At 34.4% G+C, this 21,162-nt stretch overlaps 1 protein-coding gene across 3 annotated transcripts in view; it reads left to right on the forward strand.

The window, feature by feature from the left end:
* The window catches only part of LOC145255686 (uncharacterized), a 268,787-nt gene that overhangs the window by 232,296 nt on the left and 15,329 nt on the right, over positions 1-21,162 (forward strand). For 2 of the 3 annotated variants that reach the window (XM_080114252.1, XM_080114253.1), the window contains exons 23-25: positions 3,737-3,835; positions 7,635-7,818; positions 19,188-19,333. In XM_080114252.1, coding sequence (XP_079970378.1) covers positions 3,737-3,835; positions 7,635-7,818; positions 19,188-19,333 — 429 coding nt within the window. The remainder of the gene's footprint in view (positions 1-3,736; positions 3,836-7,634; positions 7,819-19,187; positions 19,334-21,162) is intronic. The other variant, XM_080114254.1, reaches the window with a different exon arrangement.

Consider the following 21,162-nt stretch of genomic DNA (forward strand, 5'->3'; position numbering starts at 1 on the left):
GTTGATGAAAGAGTATGCTATATTCCCTTCTCTGTCCCCTATTTCTTGTAATAGGGATGGTATAGCATCACTGATCTCCGCCCTAATAGAATATAGAGTGGAGTCCCTTAGAGTGATCGCGAATCTTTGTTTAACAATGGATGGTAGTTCTCGATGGATTGCATCAAGCCATATCATCACCGTGATGTTCTGTAATGTAGGGGTTAGGCATTCATCGTTTTCTAATTTTGATCCGCAATGTTTAATGGCTGAAGATTTTGTAATCAAGCTGTCTTCCATAAATGAGTAGCATCTTTCCCAAAGAGCCTCTCTTGTTTCATTGGCGCCACATTTAAATTTAAACATGTTCATTATGGTCGTACCGGATTTACGACAATCATAGTATTGACGGAGTCTATCAAAGATTTCGTCAATACTGTGCGCCTCTTCTTTTACGAAGGTACTACTAACAACAGGGGCATGGATGCTTATAAAGCCGAGTAGTACTTTTAGGTTAATGGCTTTTTTTTCCGCCGAGAATCTTTTCCCATTAACCTCTTGTTCATCGGTTATGAAGCCTCTGTGGGGGATGCCACTTGCGACACTGCACCAGGTTTTAAGGTCCTCCAAATAGCGTTCGAATTTATCTTCATTTGAGATATGGTATAATAACTGCTCACACCAGGCTTCGAGCGAGCCTCTTGATTCGTGTTCAGTGAGGATTCTTTGTTTAGTGCTGAAGGCAGACATCCTTTTATTTTAATTTTAATTTAAAAGTTTCCAAATTAACCACCGTGAAATTGAACAAGTTGAAAAAATAGCCGTAGAAAACTTTAATCAAAGATCAGGGTGGAGACTTTTTTTTTTTTTTTTACTCACTCAAAGGTGTGTTGTTATAAGAACAACAACATATAATTAAATCGACTATTGTAAAAATTCAATTTTTTTAGAAAAAATAAACGAAAAATAAAAGTTCAAATTTCTAATAATCTTTGCTGTAATATGAGTGAGAGTAAAAATTGTTTTTGTTTTTTTTTGTTGTTGTTACTTTCGTCCTTTCAATAGTTTAAAAGTTTAGCAAAGAAACTTTTGAATTAACAAATGGCATCCGTTATTTTCTATCAATATCTGAAAGAAAATAAAAGTGAAGAAACAGTCTGATTAAATTAATTCTTTAAGCTTTAAGGTAAGATTCGTGCGACAAGAACATACGTATGTATGTTATGTTACTAATAGAAATGTGGTGTTTTTTTTTGTTTTTTTTTTGTAGAAAGTCTTACCGTACACCGACCCCTAGTCAATGGGCACTTATTTGCTTCCGTTTGTAAAACGTATTATTGAGGGAGGCTGAATTCTTTTGAATTTTTGGCCGCTGCCACCACGTATGTATGTGGTCTGGTCAGATGCCTTTCCGGGGATAAGGCAGGTTTCAACAATAATTCACAGGAGAACAGTTTATGTCAGAGACGAGACGTCGAAGTGTAGCGAGTTGTTAGACGAACTCGACTCTTCATATGAAGAGGGTATTTAAGGTAAACAAGGCGGTCACGTGATGTGATGCAAGGCATCAGGGTTTTTTTTTTTTTTAATAAGCACAAAATTGTCAATTTTAGCCATTTTAGCCCGAAAGGCAAACCTAAGGAATGTGGGGGGGGCAACTGACGTTTTCCCGGAAAATCCGTTTTGTTACATTTTACTCATATCATGCTTAATGTTTGCGCAAAATTTCAGAAAATTCCAAGGCGTAGTTATTGAGAAAAGTGCGGACGGACGAACGGACAAGGGTGAATTTACGGGTCTACCATCCTTTTGTCGGAGGACCAACAATTTTCAGAATTACAGTCACTAATCGAAAGAGAATAGGCTAAAAACAATCCAGATTTGAGATCAAGTTGAGCAGACGTTCTGCCGGTTATTTCATCTAACGGGGACTTGATTTTAAATGTAAAGCTGAATGTGCCAAAAGAATATTGGAATCCTACCACAATAAAGTTGATCGTAAGCTGGGGTGACTCTGGCCACCCGGGATGATTTTGAGCCATTAATAAAAATAAAAATAATATTTATAATGCATGCATAACTCAGCAGGAAATATTTGCTGCCGCACCGCAATGTGTCTGTAAAATTATAAAATCGTATAGGACCTGGAAATTATGTTTAAAATGCAGAGATAGTATATTACTTGCAGACCGTTCGACGTTGGCCGGTCGTAAAATACGCATAAATATTATATTTTAATGAATGCATATTTCTTATTTATTATAAACAAAAGTACCGTGACGTTAAATTCCTCAAAAAAAAATTAAGTAAAAAACGGAAAAAAAAAACTTAGACATGTTCATGCGAGTATTATAAACAGTTCAGTTCTTGTACGTAAAATAAAAAAAACTTGAGCTGAGATCGAAACCAAAACCTATAAACAGTTAATCAAGTACGATAACCATTAGACTAGCCTGACGCGTCTTTAAAAGGTATTTTCAAATCTACTTATTCTTAACATTAGGAATCTGCCACGTGAACCATTTACACATGCGCTTTCGTGAAACAGTTGATAAACAGATAAAAATCTGATGACACCTCTCCCAAGTACCAATTTTTCAATTTTGACTTATCTGTAGCCCTTTTTTCGGATAAAAAAACGATTAAAAGGTTTTCAGCATGTCTGAAGACCCTATATATCAAATTCCAAGTCTGTAGATAAAATATTCGTTGAGTTGAGAAATGTGCTCACACACAGATTCTCATTGTTATAGGTATATACATTTACGCTTATTATTCTTAATGGTTCCAAATCACCCCGGGTGTCCAGACTCACCCAGCTTACGGTAATCTACCAAAAGCAGCTGTTATTTCGATTATTCATTTTTTTGTAAGGAAAAAATATCTTTAATCATCTTTCGCGTTTTATGAGCAGTAAAAGAACGGTGTATTACGCAACATAACGCCATACTAGTCCATTGTTCATTCGGCTTATCTTTCCATCTTCTTTCCTTTTCACTTCTTTCGTGTCAGTCTAGATTTTACATCCTGATGCGATTTGAACGAATGCTAAAAAGCAAATGGCTTGGATTTCTTCCGTTTTTCTTCCTCCGCTTCGTTGAGATTCGCTTTCTTCATCACTTCAAAAGCAAGTAGTTTTCACTCTGAAATCGACGAACCCATCTCCTAACTGTTAACATCAACTGCATTGTAAACGTTCAATAGGCGCCGATGAATGTAGATCGGTTCATTTTTTTCTGTGTGAAAAATTCAATGACGCATCTCTGCTTCTGACGCAGATCAATGATAGGGTTTCTTTTCTTAGAATTTCACACCGTTTATATCTGCAACAGATAGATGTGACTTTTAGATGAAACTGAATGCATAAGTTCTGTCATCATAACAATGCAATTTGCAATCCCCTTCTGATCCGTTCGTACAGAATAAAAAATAGGTATTATGTTTAGAATGACCCTCGTATATTATTTGTAAGAGCTGTCTTGACTTTTCATAGACGTTACTATCACCAAAATACATTATCTGGAATCAGGAGCATCATTACACTACAATGTAATAGTAGGCAGAAATGACGTACAGCACAGTCAAATATATAAATAAATATACAATGCGCATCAGCTTATTATTATTTGTTTTGTTTTTTTATTTTTGTATTTGGTGGAGTATTGTACATTGCAATAAAATTAATCCGTAGTTCTTTTTTTTTCTTTAATTTAATTCTGAATGTTGAGCTTTATTTTGTTGTTGTGATAAATTTCAGGAGTGCTTGACGGATCTTTTCGACGAGAATGAACACAGACGAAGACTCGAGGTAATCCTCGAGAATTACCTGCAATCAGAATCGACTCCACAGGTGAAGGTGATTTGGATATGAAATTTTTTCAATTCCGTTTTAATGCCGATGTTGTTGTCATTGGTGTTTTTGTTGTTATTGTTATTGTTGTTGTCGTTGTTGCTATTGTTATTGTTGTTTTAGTTGTTGTTAATGTTATTGCTATTATTGTTGTTGTCGTTGTTGTTAATGTTATTGTTGTTGTTATTGTTATTGTTATTATTGTTGTTATCGTTGCTGTTAATGTTATTGTTGTTGTTATTGCTATTGTTGTTATTGTTGTTGTTATTGTTATTATTGTTGTTGTCGTTGTGGTCATTCTTATTGCAGTTGTCATTGTTCTTACTGTTGTTGTCGTTGTTGTTTTTATTGTTGTCATTGCTGTTGTCATTGTTGTTTTTGTTATTGTAATTGTTGTTGTCGTTGTTGTTATTGTTATTTTTACTGGTGTTGTCGGTGTTGTTATTGTTGTTATTGTTATTGTTGTTGTCATTGTTGTTTTTGTTGTTCTTGTTGTTTTTGTAGTAATTGCTATTGTTGTTGTCGTTGTTGGTTTTGTTGTTGTTCTTGTTGTTATTGTTATTGTTGTCGTCGTTGTTGTTTTTGTTGTTGTCGACGTTGTTTTTGTTGTTGTCATTGTTGTTTTTGTTGTGATTGTCATTGTTGTTGTCGTTGTTTGTTTTTCTTATTGTTACTGTTATTGTAGTTTTTATTGTTGTTATTTTTATTGTTGTTGTTATCGTTGTTATTGTTGTTGTTGTTATTGTTTTGATTGCTGTTATTGTTATAGCTGTTGTCGTTGTCATCGTTGTTATTGTTGTTGTCGTTGTTATTGTTGTTATTGTTTTTCTCGTTGTTCTTGTTGTTGTTATCGTTTCTGTTGTTGTTCTTTTATTATTATTGTTTTTGTCGTTTTTGTTGTTTTTCTTTTTTGTTTTTCTTGCTGTTTTCTTGTTGTTTTTTGTTGTTTTTATTGTTGTAGCTGTCATTTTGTTGTTGTTGTTGTTGTTGTTGTTGTTGTTATTGTTGTTGTGTTTTCAATTTCTGCTGTTCATATCGTGGCTGTTGTTGTTGTTCTTGTGCATTTAATTTACGGTTCGAGAAATAAAACATCCTTTCCACTCACCGAGTTGGAGAGGACCAGACAACGGCGGATCCTGAGTTGACATCTGAATTTCTATCCAAACTTTGTCAACCAATGTCTATTCCTTGTATCATTATATGCCGAACCTAGCCACCATGAGTGACGCTACTAGGAATCGGAGTTTCAGTCGGCATAACTCTGAAACTAGTACATATTTATCGATCTTCTCACGAGGAAGGATTTGATTTTATGGAATTTTACTGTTATTTTGTTTGTTTGTTTGTTTGTTTGTTTGTTAAGTGAGGCACAATGATCATTCATCAGTTTGGTCTGCATGAAAATCTCAATAATCTGCAAGACTACAGGGTTTTACCCGCGAATACAAAGGTATAGCACATCTTTGCGTGTCACTTGCAGAGACAGAGCCAACAAGGATCTGACGAATTCGAATGTCGATTCATCCTGGATATTCTATTAGCCAGATTGTATCTTTAATCAGGCTTTAGGTTGCGAGTGAAACAGTCGTATTTTCAAGTGGCGACTAGAAATAAGCAAAAGTTTATCTTTTGACGATTGTTTTTTTTACCGACAATCTTCCAAAGCTCATTAATAAGTAAAAAAATATATTTTCAACCTTTGTTTTTTAATAAAACAAGAAAAATCATGCAAGCAGTAAAGTTTAATGGAGCCGTATACTCTTTTTTTTTTAAACGAAAGTTGTTTTAAAACACCTGAAGAAATCCGAATATTAATATCTTCAAATATCACCATAAAATTTGGTGCACATTTAGAATTACACTTATTTAAAAAAAAAATATTTATGGTGTACGGTCATTGTCACGGAACGAAGATGTCATATTCAAAAAATCACGTGGGTTTGGCTCGTAACTTTTCTATTTGGCTAGTAAACGAAACTATGTAGTAGTCAAATGTCAACTAAAGAAAAATTTGTCCATAGTGCCCTGTTGATAATGTTGGTGCAAAACACATCTGCCCTGGGTGACCTTGCTAAGAATGGGATTTCAAAATTGCATAGCTTTGATATCATCACGTTGCTATAACCTCTTCTACAATGAAGAAGGGCTGGAGCTTAGTTGGTGCCGCTGTTGTGTTATTATTTTCGCAATTATCAGTGAATGAAGAGAGAGAGCAAATAAAGGGAGATACTGCAGTTGCATTTATACGAAATTGATGTGACTTCCAGGTGAAAATTTTATTGATTAATTGATGTGCTATGATATTCGGATCAGCATATCAATGTTAAATATATAGTTTATTGGTTAGTTTTAATCAGTAAAGAAAATAGCATTCAGTTTCTAGTGGAATGGAAGGAGGTTTAAATGGATGGTAACATTCAATGTTATTGAAACAAGCTACCTGAGAGTTCATCATTCAGTATTCTCGGTCTAACATTCGCAAGCAAGATAAATAGAAAAATACACATAGAAGACATTGCCAATGTTGTCGCAAAAAATATGGTTCCCTCTACTGCGCTAGAAAACTACTCATATCTGCCAGTATCATAGAGCCACTATTCGCCCATGCATCGAATACTGTTTCCATAGATGCACAACTGTATCTACCACTAGTCCCTCACTCTTCGACAAGACCCACAAAGGAGTCTCTAATATAATGAGTCCATTACTGTCAACCAATTTCAGCCGCTGTCGCATCACCGCAATGTTGCATCCCTGTACTTGTTTTACGAGTATTTTAATGGAATGACTTCTGACGAACTCGTAATACTGATTCCTTCTTAACGTAAATAGCTCCGAATAACCTAACAAGGAGCAAAACCCTACTCCTTCACTGTAAATATCCCCAGATGCCGGAAAGCGTTCTACTCATAATCACCCCCCCCACTTCAAACTGCTAGATTTAGGAATTCAGCCTCTCTTTCCTGCTTCTGTGATCCAATGCAGAAATTTAAGTGTAATATCAACAGACACCAAGCTGGTCAACTCTCTTATTAGTGTGTCCCTGCAGGCATGAGTCATAACTCACAGTAGCCCCTTATTTGCCTTGCATTGTCCCTTGTTTTGGGGTAATTACGAGACGAGAAAAAAGATGAATTAAATAAAGTAAACCTGTTCTCTTGCTCTTCAATCAAATCTTGGAGTATCTAGAAAAAATACTAAGATTGCTAAAATCAAGTCCTTAACTGAATACAATAATAAAAAAAAAAAAACTATGGTCAATTATAAGTGTGTTTGTTTGTATTTTTTGTTTCTTTGTTTGTTAGCTTTTAATGAAAGCATATATCACTTCCGATCAAACATTTATTTGATATCAAATCTCCATTCATAATATAAGTAATATAATAATATCAGCTTCAGACAGACAGCTATCAACTCTCAATTAGTACTCGAAGTGGTTGTATAGTTTCGCCTTCAAACAGATATCAAATCTCTTTTAGTAATAGAAGAAATTGTATAATTTCGCCCTCGGACATATATCAAATCTCTTTTCATAATAGAATTAATTGTATAGATTCGGCTTTAGACAGACAGATAAAAAATCTCTATTCGTAATAGATAATCTTCATCTTCACCTCTATGTCCACATTTAATTATACTTTGAACGATAAAAAACGTCCATGTTGCAATTTTCCCTATTAAATCTATTCAAGACTGAAGAACGTTTTGTTGACTATCATCACTGCAATTCTTTTAAAAAATAATTATATATATATATATATATATATATATATATATATATATATATATATATTTCTGACCGCAGGTTGATTTGAGCCAAGATGTTTGTCAAAGAACAGTGAAAATGGTGCAGCAGTGCCTCTCCACTAACGAATACGATCAAACCGTCTTCGATGAAGCACTGGCACATATTTTCAAAGAGTTGCTGCCTTACTGGACGGGATTCCGTAAGTCGTTCCGGTCGCAAAACCATTCAACACAAATTAAGTGTAAGTAAACCCATTCACATCTTTCACACACTCATTCCATTCATATTGGTAGATTCCGTCCGATTTGGATTCGCTTTAGAATTAATGATCAATTAAGATGTGAAAAGAAAATTGAGTCTCATATTTTTACAATGAGTTTTAAGTTGTTGTTTTTTTTTATTTATTTAATTCTATAACATACCGTCTCAAATCAAAATACCAAAAAATCACCGTTTATTTGAATAGCAACAGAATAAAATCAGTTAATAATATCAATAACAAAATATACATAATATAATCAATAGCAACAAGTAAGAAACACGCGTAATAAATCTTTTAAACATTCCAATGAATATGTTATCTACCGAATCAAACTTCAATAGATGAAATTGTTCCTGACTTTTTTTTTTCTATTTTGAAAGGGGGAATAAAATAACGGGATGCCTGATAAAATGAGAGATGATTTGAAAGTCCTCTTGTTAGAAAGTATTCAAAGACATTTTGTGGGAGTTGATAAAAAATTCTTCCTGTTTGTTTTACTACTTTCATTGAGGGGCGAAATTGAGTTCCTCTCTCTAGTATGGAAGCATGTACCGGTTCACAACATTCTTGCACAGGATTGCATATAATAGCAAATGTCAAAAACATGTAATAAATCGTTGAAACATTTCAAAGAATATCAAATCAAATTGTAATAGATAAGATTGTTCAGTGTAACTTATTTATTGATTTTTTATTGACAGTTCCAATCAATAATATGTCTACTTTTAGATTAAGATTAATAATTTGTGAAACTTGGATTATTCAGACTACTATTTTCACTTTGGATGTTTCTGCCTATGTAACACATAACTAGGATATGATTTGAATATCTATATAATTATAAAACTCTGTAGACCGTCTAGCCGTCCTTGCTTGCTTGCTTGATTCTTGTCTTCGATATACGGGCGATTCCCTTTAAAAAAGCGATAATATATATATATATATATATATATATATATATATATATTTGTTTCGATTATAGCCTATGACACCGTAGTGATATATATTTTTTAGTTTCGATCTCATATATATATTTTAGTTTCGATTCTAGCCTATCTCATATATATATTTTTAGTTTGATCTCATATATATATATATATATATATATATATATATATATATTTAGTTTCGATTCTAGCTTATGGCACCCAAGTCATATATAGTTTTTTTTTAATTTTGATCTTACTACTATATATTAGGTCCAATATAATAATTATCGATAGAGAATTGTCTCTATAATTATAAGTATGTAATCTGCACGAATTAAAATATATTGAAGCGTATCTTACGGTCGGGCGGCCTTCTACTAGGTTAAATTTTCGATGCCGAAAAACGTTTTTCCAAATCGCAAGTTATCATCATCATCATCATCATCATCATCATCATCATCATACTCTTTGAACCCAAAGTTCTCAATTTCGGACCTCAGCATCGGATGTAATTCTCGGTAATAGCCAAGACTTTGGAGATAGAGATATTATCATCATGATGATCATTAAAAAATACACTGAGGGCATTACCAAGGCTGCTACAAAAAAGGTAGGCTCCCTCTACCATGCTGGAAAATTACTCATAGTATCCTATATATTTACAAAGTCACAATTCACCCATGCATAGAGTCTTGTTGCCACATTTATCAATAGCCTCTCACTCTTTGGCAGGGGCCAAAAAAGTCTCAAATCTAATATATCCCGCATTATCGACCAAGCCCCAACCTCTGTCCCATCGCCGAACTGTTGAATCCATGTGCCCGTTTTACAAGTGCCTCAATGGAATACGTTCTGATGAATCACTTGTACCCCCTCGACACACATACTCCCGACTAACAAGACAAGCAGCAAAATCCCACACATTCATAGTTGAGCTCCATAAATGCTGAAAAGTCTTCTACCATAGTTTCTTCTTTCGGATTGCTAGACTTTTGAATCTGTTTCCTTCTTCATGTGGTGGTACTAAACTGCAGAAGTTTAAATGCAATGTGAGCAGACTCCTCGCCTCTCCTGCTCGACACGATCCCAAATAGTAACTCCTTGTGTTCCAACTGGTAAGATATCTTGTTTACTTGTTTGGGATGAAAAATGAGTATAAGCTTCAGTTTAACGTACATGTTACTTGCTGGCATGCGTTGGACGGCTTCAAGAAATTAACTTCCAAGCTAACTAATTCAAGAACTATCATATATCCTGTCGGTGTGGCTATACCTTCGAAATCTCCTGTTTTGCACACATCTTATATTGTCCAAATTTAATCTTCCTTTGAGGTCATCAGATTTAAACCTATCTTTAGAGTCGCATTACACATCCGTCCTAGCATTCTCATATCATTTATCACCATGCAACGCATGTCTTCCACCCTCATAGTCCAGGTTTCACATTTATTTCTGTACAATTGAGAAAAAAACAACACAAATTAAACAATCCATTTAGCTTATTTTTTTGTTTTTGTTTTTGTTTTTTTTTACTTGAAGGATTACCACTTATCAAGGCCTGGAGGCCACTCAAGAATAAAGGTTAAGTGTCAGGTAACTGGTGAAACAACAAGATCGGTCATGGTGGAACTTGGGTAGAGTTAGGTTATCTAAACTGACGACTCAATAAGAATTTATTCACATTAGACTTGAAGACAATCATGATATAGTCAGCCGAGATGCAGACGGACAGTTATAGGAAAGAAACTTTGCTCGTAGGATTTTCGTTTAGTTTGGGGCGTAGATAGGGAGCGACGAAGGTCGTTGGCAATTATTTTAGCTATGCGAGTATAGTTTCACTCCAATACGATAATGAAATCATATAACTGACTGTTTACAAGAAAAAACTGATTTTTTATAATATTTTAACGGCGTTATTGCGTTTTTGTCATTGGCTTCCTTGATTCTTCATAGAATAAAATCAGGGACCACGTGAACGTTTCTAACATGCCTAATTGAAAGTAGTGCTATGGAACTGATTAGCACACTCGCTTCGTAATACTCTGTAATAGACGATACTACTCACACAAGCGACTGTGCCTTTAACTTGTTATGTGACAGGATCGGGAAAGGAAAGAGAGGAAAAGAAAAACCTTTTCTGAATGGATGGTTTATATGCATGTGGCAGTAATTTGCATATGAGGGGGATAGCGGCTATAAGAAAGACAGATTGGAGAGGAAGGGGGATTGAGGAAGAGGAAAGGAAGGAGAAGTTGTGAAAGATACACAGAGAGAAACAGAGGAAGGGTCCCGCTGCTATTTTCGCACCAGTTAAGGTTCACCTTGAGATTCAATCCGACTGACTTGAAGAAATGCACCAGTTTCTTGGTTATAGAAACGAGGTACGCACTTGGATCCGTTCATGGCTATTTTGACATCTAACCCGAGTGACCTTTAACGAAAGATGGTTTTCCCCAACTTCAGGCCTTGTGCCACATTTGGCTGCAGTGGGAACCATATAAATCTACACCTATTTGTTCTCTCTCTTTCTCTCTCTCTCTCTCTCTCTCTCTTTCTCTCTCTCTCTCTCTCTCTCTCTCTCTCTCTCTCTGAACCGTTAGTTACTTGAAACTCAGTAATTACAAAGTACAAGTCACAGGATTCATTGACATAATTACTTATGTCAGAAAAACCCGTTTTGCTACATACGCACAGAAAACCGAATCGTACTTCGCAATTTGACGAGCTTCTGCCAAAGAGTGAACACTCCCGTCTTGACGTTTGGGCGAATTGAGCGTGTTTGGTTAACGTCATAGTAACAGCATAGTGACAATTTAATTTGCATTTACTTGGGGAAATAACAATAACAACGTTCTTTGGCTTTAGGCTAAGATCACAGTGTTTTTGGCTAGTTTTTTCCCCCCCACTCCACGAACATTTTGTACTGTTAATTCAAAAACTTTTTATTTTCTAATGAAATCGAACTTTATTTTCTCACACATGCACATACACACACAAAAAAATGCACACACAACACAGAAAAGTTTATACAAATTGTAAATATGTTATTTTTACACTGAACGCTGGGGTTCTTAGTTAGATTAGGATCCACAGAGTGAATGAGGTATTTTGGTAAATGTTGCCAGTCAAGAGTAAGACTCCAAAGTCATCATAATTCACATTGTTAGATAGTCACAAAGACCCTGTACCCTCCCCCTCCCAATTTCTTATAGGGCCTTGTGCCTAATTTTGTTTACAGTAATTGTTGCATGTTCTTTTTGTGAAATTTATTTTTATGAAAATTCTGTGTACTTTTGCCGGAAATAAAATATATAAACAAGATCACAGTGTAGTATCTGTTCTGATGCTACACTTCACCTTTTCTGTACTCGGTCAGTAGAGGATAAATCCTTCACAACTGAGACAATTTTTATTTTAGTTCCTGTCCATAGTGCCCTTTTTGGGGAGCTGGATTTTCCCCACATTAAAAATCGACCTTGTGTCTAATTTTCCCCTCGTGAGGAGACATGTAAATAGGAACAATAACAACGATAACAAGTCATTTTTACCTAGGTTTCTTCTAACGGATACTCTCGTATATGCTTATCCATCTCTCCCAAACATTATCCCAGTTTAACAATACTAAACCAATAGTGGCAATCTCATGTACATATTATCGCTAAGTTAGCCATATCCTATGTTTATAGGAGTGCGTATAATACAATAGTTAATAATACACTAGTTTTCACAATCACTCAATGTACGCATTATCACTTATTATCACTATGGAAGCCATATCCTATGTTTTGTTTTAGCCGTATTTAAACGTAGTTATTTTAACATAGTTCTTAATACACTTTTTTTTTACAACCATGGTTCATTTGTTATGTTATTGTTAATATTACTTTTCTCTCTCGTGGTACATATATAGACAATATATATTAACTAAAATCAAATTTTAAAAAGAAACCAAATCTATCTATCTATCTATCTATCTATCTATCTCTCTCTCCCTCTCTCTCTCTCTCTCTCTCTCTATATATATATATATATATATATATATATGTGTGTGTGTGTGTGTGTGTGTGTGTGTGTGTGTGTGTCTACTATTATATGAAAGAACATCATCTGTGTGTGAGTTCGTTCCCTATGGACTCCGAAACAACAGGCCGGTTTTTTTTTTTTTTAATTTTACACAAAAAGACTTTATGTGCCTGGAAGTTTTCTTAGATATGGTTTAAATCGAAATGCCTGCGATAAATAGCGATAATCGAAAAAGTCTGATGATAGAAGAAGCAGCCGATTTTGATAAAATTCAGCAGCTTATACAGCCTAACATGACAAGGGCAGTTGAGAAGTTGTATTAACGCAGAAGCAGAAAGGTCCGGCATATAAAATCAACTGTAGGTTCTTTGATATAATCGGGGTGCGTTCGAAACTAATGTTTTTGTTTAAGGCACAATTGAACCATAATACTTGACTTCTCCATTTTTCAAGCGATTACTATTTTACTTACAATTTATTTATTACTTTTTCGATTTTCAAGCGATGACTACTTCATTTAATCACATAAATCAATATATGAAAATATAATTTTATGCGTAAATTTTCAGTATTTACTTCAACAATTCTCAATACATAGGTAGAGCTAGGTAGTAAGTTATAAATATATATATGGCACAGAATGTTCCGCGTTTTATTCTTGTGGGAATTCGTCAGGTTTATGCCATAAGCATGACGAATTCTTACGGGAATGAAACGCGGAATATTCTGTATAGCTTAACTGCCATATATATTTTATAACATACTATATGCAATAAGCTATCCTAGTTTAACTATTCCCAATGTTTTTAATTTAATTTAGGCTGCAAAATGTATTTGAATATATATATATATATATATATATATATATATATATATATATATATATATATATAAATAAGGGAGTAGTCACCAACAATGCGTATTTTTTAACATTATTTTATTATTCCGTGTCTTGGTTTTTCATTGAGAATTATGTTTGGATCATTGTTATAATGTTTTTAAGTCATTGAAATCGTATACGCGCGTTTCAGACGGTCTGTGATGCGTCCTCGTCAGAAATTATTTTCAAATGTGTAAAAATGGCGATTTTCGTAGTTAGTTTGAAGTTTTTCCAAGGGGTGGAGGCTTGTAAGTGTTTATTATACATTGGTATGCTGAATTTTTATTGCTTTTTTATTTGGTTTGTCCAGGGAGCCGTTGACCTCGCTGTAGTCAGTCGCTATCTCTTTCTGCTAATGTTTTTTCTTTTCCTTTAGGGTGGAGTAGGGTGTGGGTATGTGTGTGTGCGTGTGTGTGTGTGTGCGTGTGTGTGCGTGTGTGTTTATGTGTGTGTGCGCGTGTGTGTGCGTGTGTGTGTGTTTGCTTTTATTGGTTTGGGAATGTGTATATTGTTTTATAGTATTTTAGGGTTATTTGCTTCCTTAGGAAGGCGGCTGTGGTCCGAGGTCGTTACTAATGTGTATGTGTGGGGAGGGGGGACTGGCTCTTCTGAAGTAAGGGTAGGGGTGCTTTCATTCTATTTTGATATTTATTTTTTGGATTCTTGGATTTTAGTATTGTGATTTTTCGTTTTAGTCTTTTCGGGTATTCCTTATATTATGTTTGTTTAGAAAGAGGGGTGTATTTAAAATAGGGGATTTTTTTAATGTTTCTATTTATTTATCTCCCCATGTGGGTATGGCCAGACTCAGGATCGATTCCTAGTGTGGGGAAGATTTTGTTCCTCAGAGCGGGGGGCATTGGAGGGGGTGTAGGTATGGGAGGGGGATGATAGAAGGGAAGATAGTCGTTTCAGTCATTAGGGGGTTCTCCTCCCCTGACTGAGGAGGGAGCGAGGTGTTGGAACAGATATTATACTATGGTTCTAGGTGTCTCCTAGTGTTGTTGGTTTCGAGGTTAAGTAGGGTTGGTATTGTTCAGTGTGTTGTATTAGAGATAGGGGTGTTATGTCTGTGTGTGGTTGTATGCGCGTACGTGTGTGTGTTTTAATGTGTCGGTTCTGATTTATGTGTGGGTGTGTATATGTGTATGTGTATGGGTGTGCATGCGAGTGACCTTGCATTTCATGTTTTTGTGTGATGGTATTAGGTTCTGTTCAGTTCAGGAGTGAATCTGGTGATGAAGTTTTTTTCCTGTGTAAGTAAATAAAAATAATTGTCTGTTTGGAAGATTGGCATTATTTTGAAGCTGTTTCCACTGCATGTGTGTACGTGTTTTGAAACATAGAGGTGTCTGTTATCTGCAATTTTGATGTTGCTCTTAAGTAAGGCCACTCTATTGCTGAAATTTTTGGTGGCGCCTATGTAGGATTTGTTGCATGTTGTGCATCTTAGTGCATATACTACATTTCTGGAGGTGCAATTTAGATCCTTTTTTATTTTGAATGTTTGTGCTGGGTTTTTTAATGTGTATGTGTTACCTTCTATTATTATGTCACATACTCCACATCGCGGTTTGTTGCATTTTGTAACTCCTTTTGTAGTATGTGGGGCGAGTTTTGAGGAAGTTAGGATGTGTTTTAAGTTTTTGGGTTGGCGTTTGCTTTTTATTATTTTTGTTGTTTTAAGTATGTTGTTTAGTTTGTCGTTCTGATTGAGGAGGATAAGGTTTTTTGTTATCTGTGTGAATAGTTGTTTGTGTTGTGTGTAGAGACGTATGCTAGAATTTGTTCTTTGTTGTGTTCTTTTGGGGTTCTTAGTTGGTCTATTGGAATTTTTTCAGCCAGTTCAATACCTTTCTGTATTAGTGGTAGTGGGTATCCTCTTTTCCGCAGTGTTATTTGTAGTTCATTCAGTCTAGTTGAACGGAGGTGTCTGTCTGTTACTATGGTGCAGACTCTACGTGCTAGGAAGTAGGGTATTGATTTTAGACAGTTTTTAGGATGGTGGCTTTTGAAGTGGCGGTATTGTTGAGTGTCTGTGGGTTTGTGGTAGATGTCTGTGATTATGTTGTTGTTTTTTATTGTTACTAGGATGTCTAGGAAAGGTAGTTCTGTGGGGCTTTGTTCTAGTGTGAAGTTTATTTTTGGGTGTAAATTTTGTAGCAAAGTGTGGAGTTCTTTGATATCCCCCCATGAGGTTCTCCAGAAGATAAAGCAGTCGTCTAGGTATCTTTTCCAAGATTTTATGAAGAGTGTTTTTATATTGTGCCCGTACTTTTGCTCTATCCTTTCATAAAGGGTCTCTTCTAGGAAGGCGAGTGTAAGGGTGGCATATGTCGGTGCCATTTTGGTACCCATTGCTGTGCCTAGTATTTGAATGTAGTTGACTTTATTGAATTGGAAGGAGTTGTTATTGAGTATTATGTCGATGCTATCAATCACGAATTGTTTATTGAATCTGGGGTGTAAAGTCTGTGTATGTTTGTCAATCCAATATGCGATAGCTTCTTTTCCTAGATTGTGTGGGATATTGCTATATAGGCTGCTAACATCGAATGTGGCTAGTATAGTCCCATCGTCTACTGTTTGTGGTAGGGAGCTAAGGAAGTGTGTGTTATCTCTTACAAAACTTCTGACTAGATTGGTGAAGGGCTGTAATAGTATATCTATTAGGTTGCTAAGTCTGCTTGTTGGGCATGATGGTACTGCTACTATGTGTCTTAATGTGAGGTCGTTGGGGTTTGGGGTGCTTATGTATTCCGACTTTTGTATGTTGATGGCATGTCTTACCTGGTTAGATTTGTGTATTTTGGGTAACCCATAGAAGATGTTTGTTTTTGTTGTGAAGTTTGTAAGGAAGTCTTTTTCTTTTTTAGTTAATGTACTATTGTATGTTGTGCAGAGTTTTGTTATTCTAGATATGGTCTATGTTAGAGCTAATTGGTTTGTAATAATTTTCGTTCCCTAGTGATTCTGAAATTTTTGTTTTATAGAAGTTCTTATTCATTATAACTACTGCACTACCTTTGTCTGCTTCCTTTATAACTAAGTTGTTATTGTGTTAGATTTTTTTAAGTGCTTGATTTTGTTTTCGTGTTAGATTACTGGTGGGGTTTTCTTTTTGTTGGGGGTTGAGGCTCCAGAGTGTTTCAAAGAAGGTATTTAGTTCTTTTGTGTTGTTATGTTTGTTGGGTAAGTATGTTGATTTGTTCTTCACTAGAGAGTCGTCTGTTGTGTTATCACTGTCGTTAAGTATATCTATGAGTTTAAATTTGCGTTCAAATTCTTTGAGGTCTTTCTTTAACTCTGCTATGTTACTTCTAGAAGTTGGGCAGAATTTGAGGCCTAGTTTTAGTACTTCAATTTCGTCCTTTGTAAGCGTCTCTGTAGATAGGTTGATGACTTTGGGTTTTATATATATATATATATATATATATATATATATATATATATTCAAATACATTTTGCAGCCTAAATTAAATTATTGTGATTACCGCTGAAGCAAAAATGTTGGGTAAAATGATGAAAGCTACAGTGGTTGAACGATTGTTTCAAAATACGACTTGTTAAGAGTAGGTATATAGAGATTATCATCGATCCTGCCACTCAACACTTTCGATGATCTTGTACCTAATTTGTAAATCAATCATATTTAAAAAAAAAAAAAAAAGTAACATTTAAAGCACCACAACAACATCTTCAAACGATTCCTTTTTCGCGTTGTGCGTCTCTTCGTTCCTTCTTCTGCGGGTTTCTTGTCAGCACTCGCTGTGCTTTGCTTCTCTCCCCTTTTTTCTGTTTTTTGATTTAACGTATTTAGACATGTCTGTCTCAGCATCATTTAATCTATATTTTGTATTTTACGTTTGTAACTATTTAGAAATATTTAACTGGGTTAGTGTTCAGGAGAGAGGGAGGAACAGTTATTTTATCCATCCATTGCTATAATTATTTAATTCTTCTCTTTGTTTTATTTTACTTCGGTCTGAGTACTCAGAAATCAAGGGGTCTCCTTCTTGGGATTAACCCTTGATCTTTCTATGAGATATATGAGGTATTCGGATATTCCATTACAGTTCTCCTTTATTTCTCAAACGAAGAAGTCATGAACATTAACTTTCCTCTCCTTAATTGACCAATTAATTATGTTATTCTATATCTTTTTTGTTATTTCTTGGTCTTGACAGATTCCAAGTCTGGTGGAATATCCAGCTTATTGGTATTACTAGAGGCAATATCAATCGAAGAAGGTACACTATTTCTCGTATTAGCCAATGTGTACATAGGGGATCTTATTTGGGAGTTGAATACTGTATTATTTTGAATATTTAGTCAGGGTTTACTAATATGGAGGTAGTATCCTCATACCAGATTGTCCTGACAAACCCCTGTACAGATTTATAAGCGGAAATTATAATATAATAAAGATATAAAATTTAGGTTAGGTTATGAATTCTATTTTGCACCTGTCAAGAGGTCGAAGCTTAACTGGTGCACGAATTCAGGTGTGCTAACATCAATGGGAAAATGGTGGCAGTATAGACATATAAAACGCTGAAAGTTGTGAGAAGTTTTCTAGCCCAGTATAGGGAGATAACCTTATTAGCAGTAAACATGGCAACATCTTCTGTATACATATCCCGCTTATTGCGTGTTGCCTTAAAATGTTAGTTCATGGAGTTTAAAAGTTGAGTTTTTCAGCAATGAAAAAGATTATTTTTATTGGTGTGAAATTAAAGGTGTTTCGTCGTCCTGGTCGAATGAAATATATCCCGCTATTTTGGGCCTCATTCGAATTTAGACATGGGGGTCATTTAAAATGATTCAGCAATTCCTTGCATGTGTGACTGATTTTGCTTACAATATCTTCAGTAGTTATGCTGAATAAGGATCATGCTATCCTCAGAATTTTCCGTTTACATTAAACGCCATGTTTATGTAAAACATCAAAGTTTACGTAAAATGCCAAAAGGTGCTGAAACGCTGCATTAATGAAATAGCAACAATTACGTCATGCACGAAAACATTTGCATTATTTAATTTAGCTTTTAATAAAAAATAAATGTTTATCCTGATTTTAACATAATAATGACGCAAAAGAAAAAAATCATATCAAAAGAATTTTGTTTGCTATCAGTTGATTATCATTAAAAAATGAATATTTAATCATGAAACTTACAATGAGTATCTTATTCTTCATATGCCTTTGAATTCTTTAAAGTTTTATTTAAAAAATTGTTAATTAATTCTTGTAGTTTCTTCATAGCTATAAAAAGAATTTTTTTTATTACAATTAAGTTTTTTATAAAATCATCATCGTAATAATAGATATAATATTTTTCATTGAAAAAATTGGCCCGCCATTTCGCGAAAAAAATTACGAAATTTTCATTCGACATTTTTTTTTTTTTTTTTTTTTGACGTAAAGTTTTCGGAAACCCCCGACGATAGCAGATTCCTTACTTTGCATAAATACTAGATATTATTCTGGCATTTGTTTTTTTTTCTTGTGAACAGCTCCCAAGCCTGAGAAACAGCCGAAGATCCATGATGATTCCTTGAAGAACAATGTCTTCCATCCAAAACAAGTAACCCTGCCAACTATTCCTCATAGTACCGTCCGTGTCCTCAGTTTCAGCCTGGCAGATGGAACCAAGTGGAGGGTAAGCAACAAACTTATCATCAAAAACCTTTTCTTTAAAAATAAAAATGATGAACATTTACAGCACGTTATCCATCGAACTGTGGAGTAAACCAAATAAAATGCTACCCATGGAATCGATGATGATATTCACAATCCTGCCTGTATTCAAACCATATTTTATCGAACTAAACTTTATAATAAACTGGAAGTATCCACAAGATTTCAATTATGAATGATAAACGGTCTTAGCTTTATCGCTGTTCAATGCTAAGCGGTTTCAGAATTGTCACATAATAGCTTATGATAATCAAATTTAAAAAAGTTAATTGAGCGAATTATGAAATATGTGATTAATTGAAAATTGCGATTTAAAAGAGCAATTAAAATGGAAGTTCATTCTTTATTCAAAAATAATTCAATCACAAAATTGAGGAATATCTTAGCGTGTGTATTGTGTAATCAAAATATATAAAAGCCTTAAAACAGACGGTTATAAACGCTTAAAAAATTTAGACAATTATTTTAACTCTTCTAAAGATTAATATTAGGTTGGTGCAAAATAATGTCGTTTATTCACGTTCAACGACATTTTTTGCACCAACCTAATAAAATGTCAATAATAATTTTATGATTTGTATTTGTGTGAGTTTATTGTAAAAATAGAAGAGATGGCATCGGATACTATATAAGTTAAAGTTTCGGATAACATTATTTATTTATTGATTTATGAGTTTAAGTTTCAGATAAAATTTGTTTATGATGCTGAGTGATCTAATAAAACGGTAACTAAATATTAAACAATTAAATTACTAACAACTGTGAGCAGATGTGCGTGTTAATATTTTGTAAAGAACAATTAGTTTGATAAATCACCACAATAAACGTCGGCACTTAATTTTTTATTATTAATGTCGAAATAAGCTTGTAACGAAATTGTTGTGCAATGTTTGTCTACCAATATCTCAATGGAAACATCAATTTACAAAAAAAAAATGTTTGCTCGTTCTTCTTCTTCTTCTTCTTCTTCTTCTTCTTCGATATCTTATAAATTATTAAAAAGTTAAGTTCAAGCGTTTGTTTTCCTATTATTATTATTATTATTATTATTATTATTATTATTATTATTATTATTATTGGCTCTCAAGGAGCTTTCACACAGGTCATCTAAGATCTCATTGAATAAAGCCTGTGGTGTTCTCTGCAACCTAAGTGACAACAAGTTTCCCCAGATTTTTCAGTACTCTCCACCTCTTTCGATAACATTTGCAAATAAATTTGCATTATCACAACAGCTGATTGTCACTGATTTTTCGTTGGCAGCGGCCATTGGTCTGTATTGGAATTTGAGTGGCAATAAACCTCCCCAAGATTCATGTTCTCTTCGCATTTATACAGTAGAGGTTTGGTCAGTGCTCACTCCTCGGCCTTTCCTTCCTCCTATTCAGTCTCACTTTTTTTTGGGGGGGATGTGGTAATGGAGGGATGGGAATGGGGTTAGAGAAATTACAGGTATGCAGCTTCAATGGTCTTGGTTATTATTATTATTATTATTATTATTATTATTATTATTATTATTATTATTCAATATTTTCAATTTTATTTGCTATTAATAATAATAATGGTACACATTTTAACAACATATGGCTGCAGATAACAGAAATGGCTTTCACCTTACAAAATATTTCTGGTCATGTTTTGGTGGCGCGATTCACAAAAAAAAAATTGCTAGCAAAATCAAATATTGCTCTGTCAGATTAAAGACTATCAATGTCTTAGTTCGAGAAATAGACTGGCTTAATTTTATAGATTAGATATACAAATAAATTGTACATTCATTTTCTTTTGTAT

Source organism: Euprymna scolopes, chromosome 31 (assembly GCF_053919585.1).
Source record: "Euprymna scolopes isolate OS-2025 chromosome 31, ASM5391958v1, whole genome shotgun sequence".
Lineage (NCBI taxonomy): Eukaryota > Metazoa > Mollusca > Cephalopoda > Sepiida > Sepiolidae > Euprymna > Euprymna scolopes.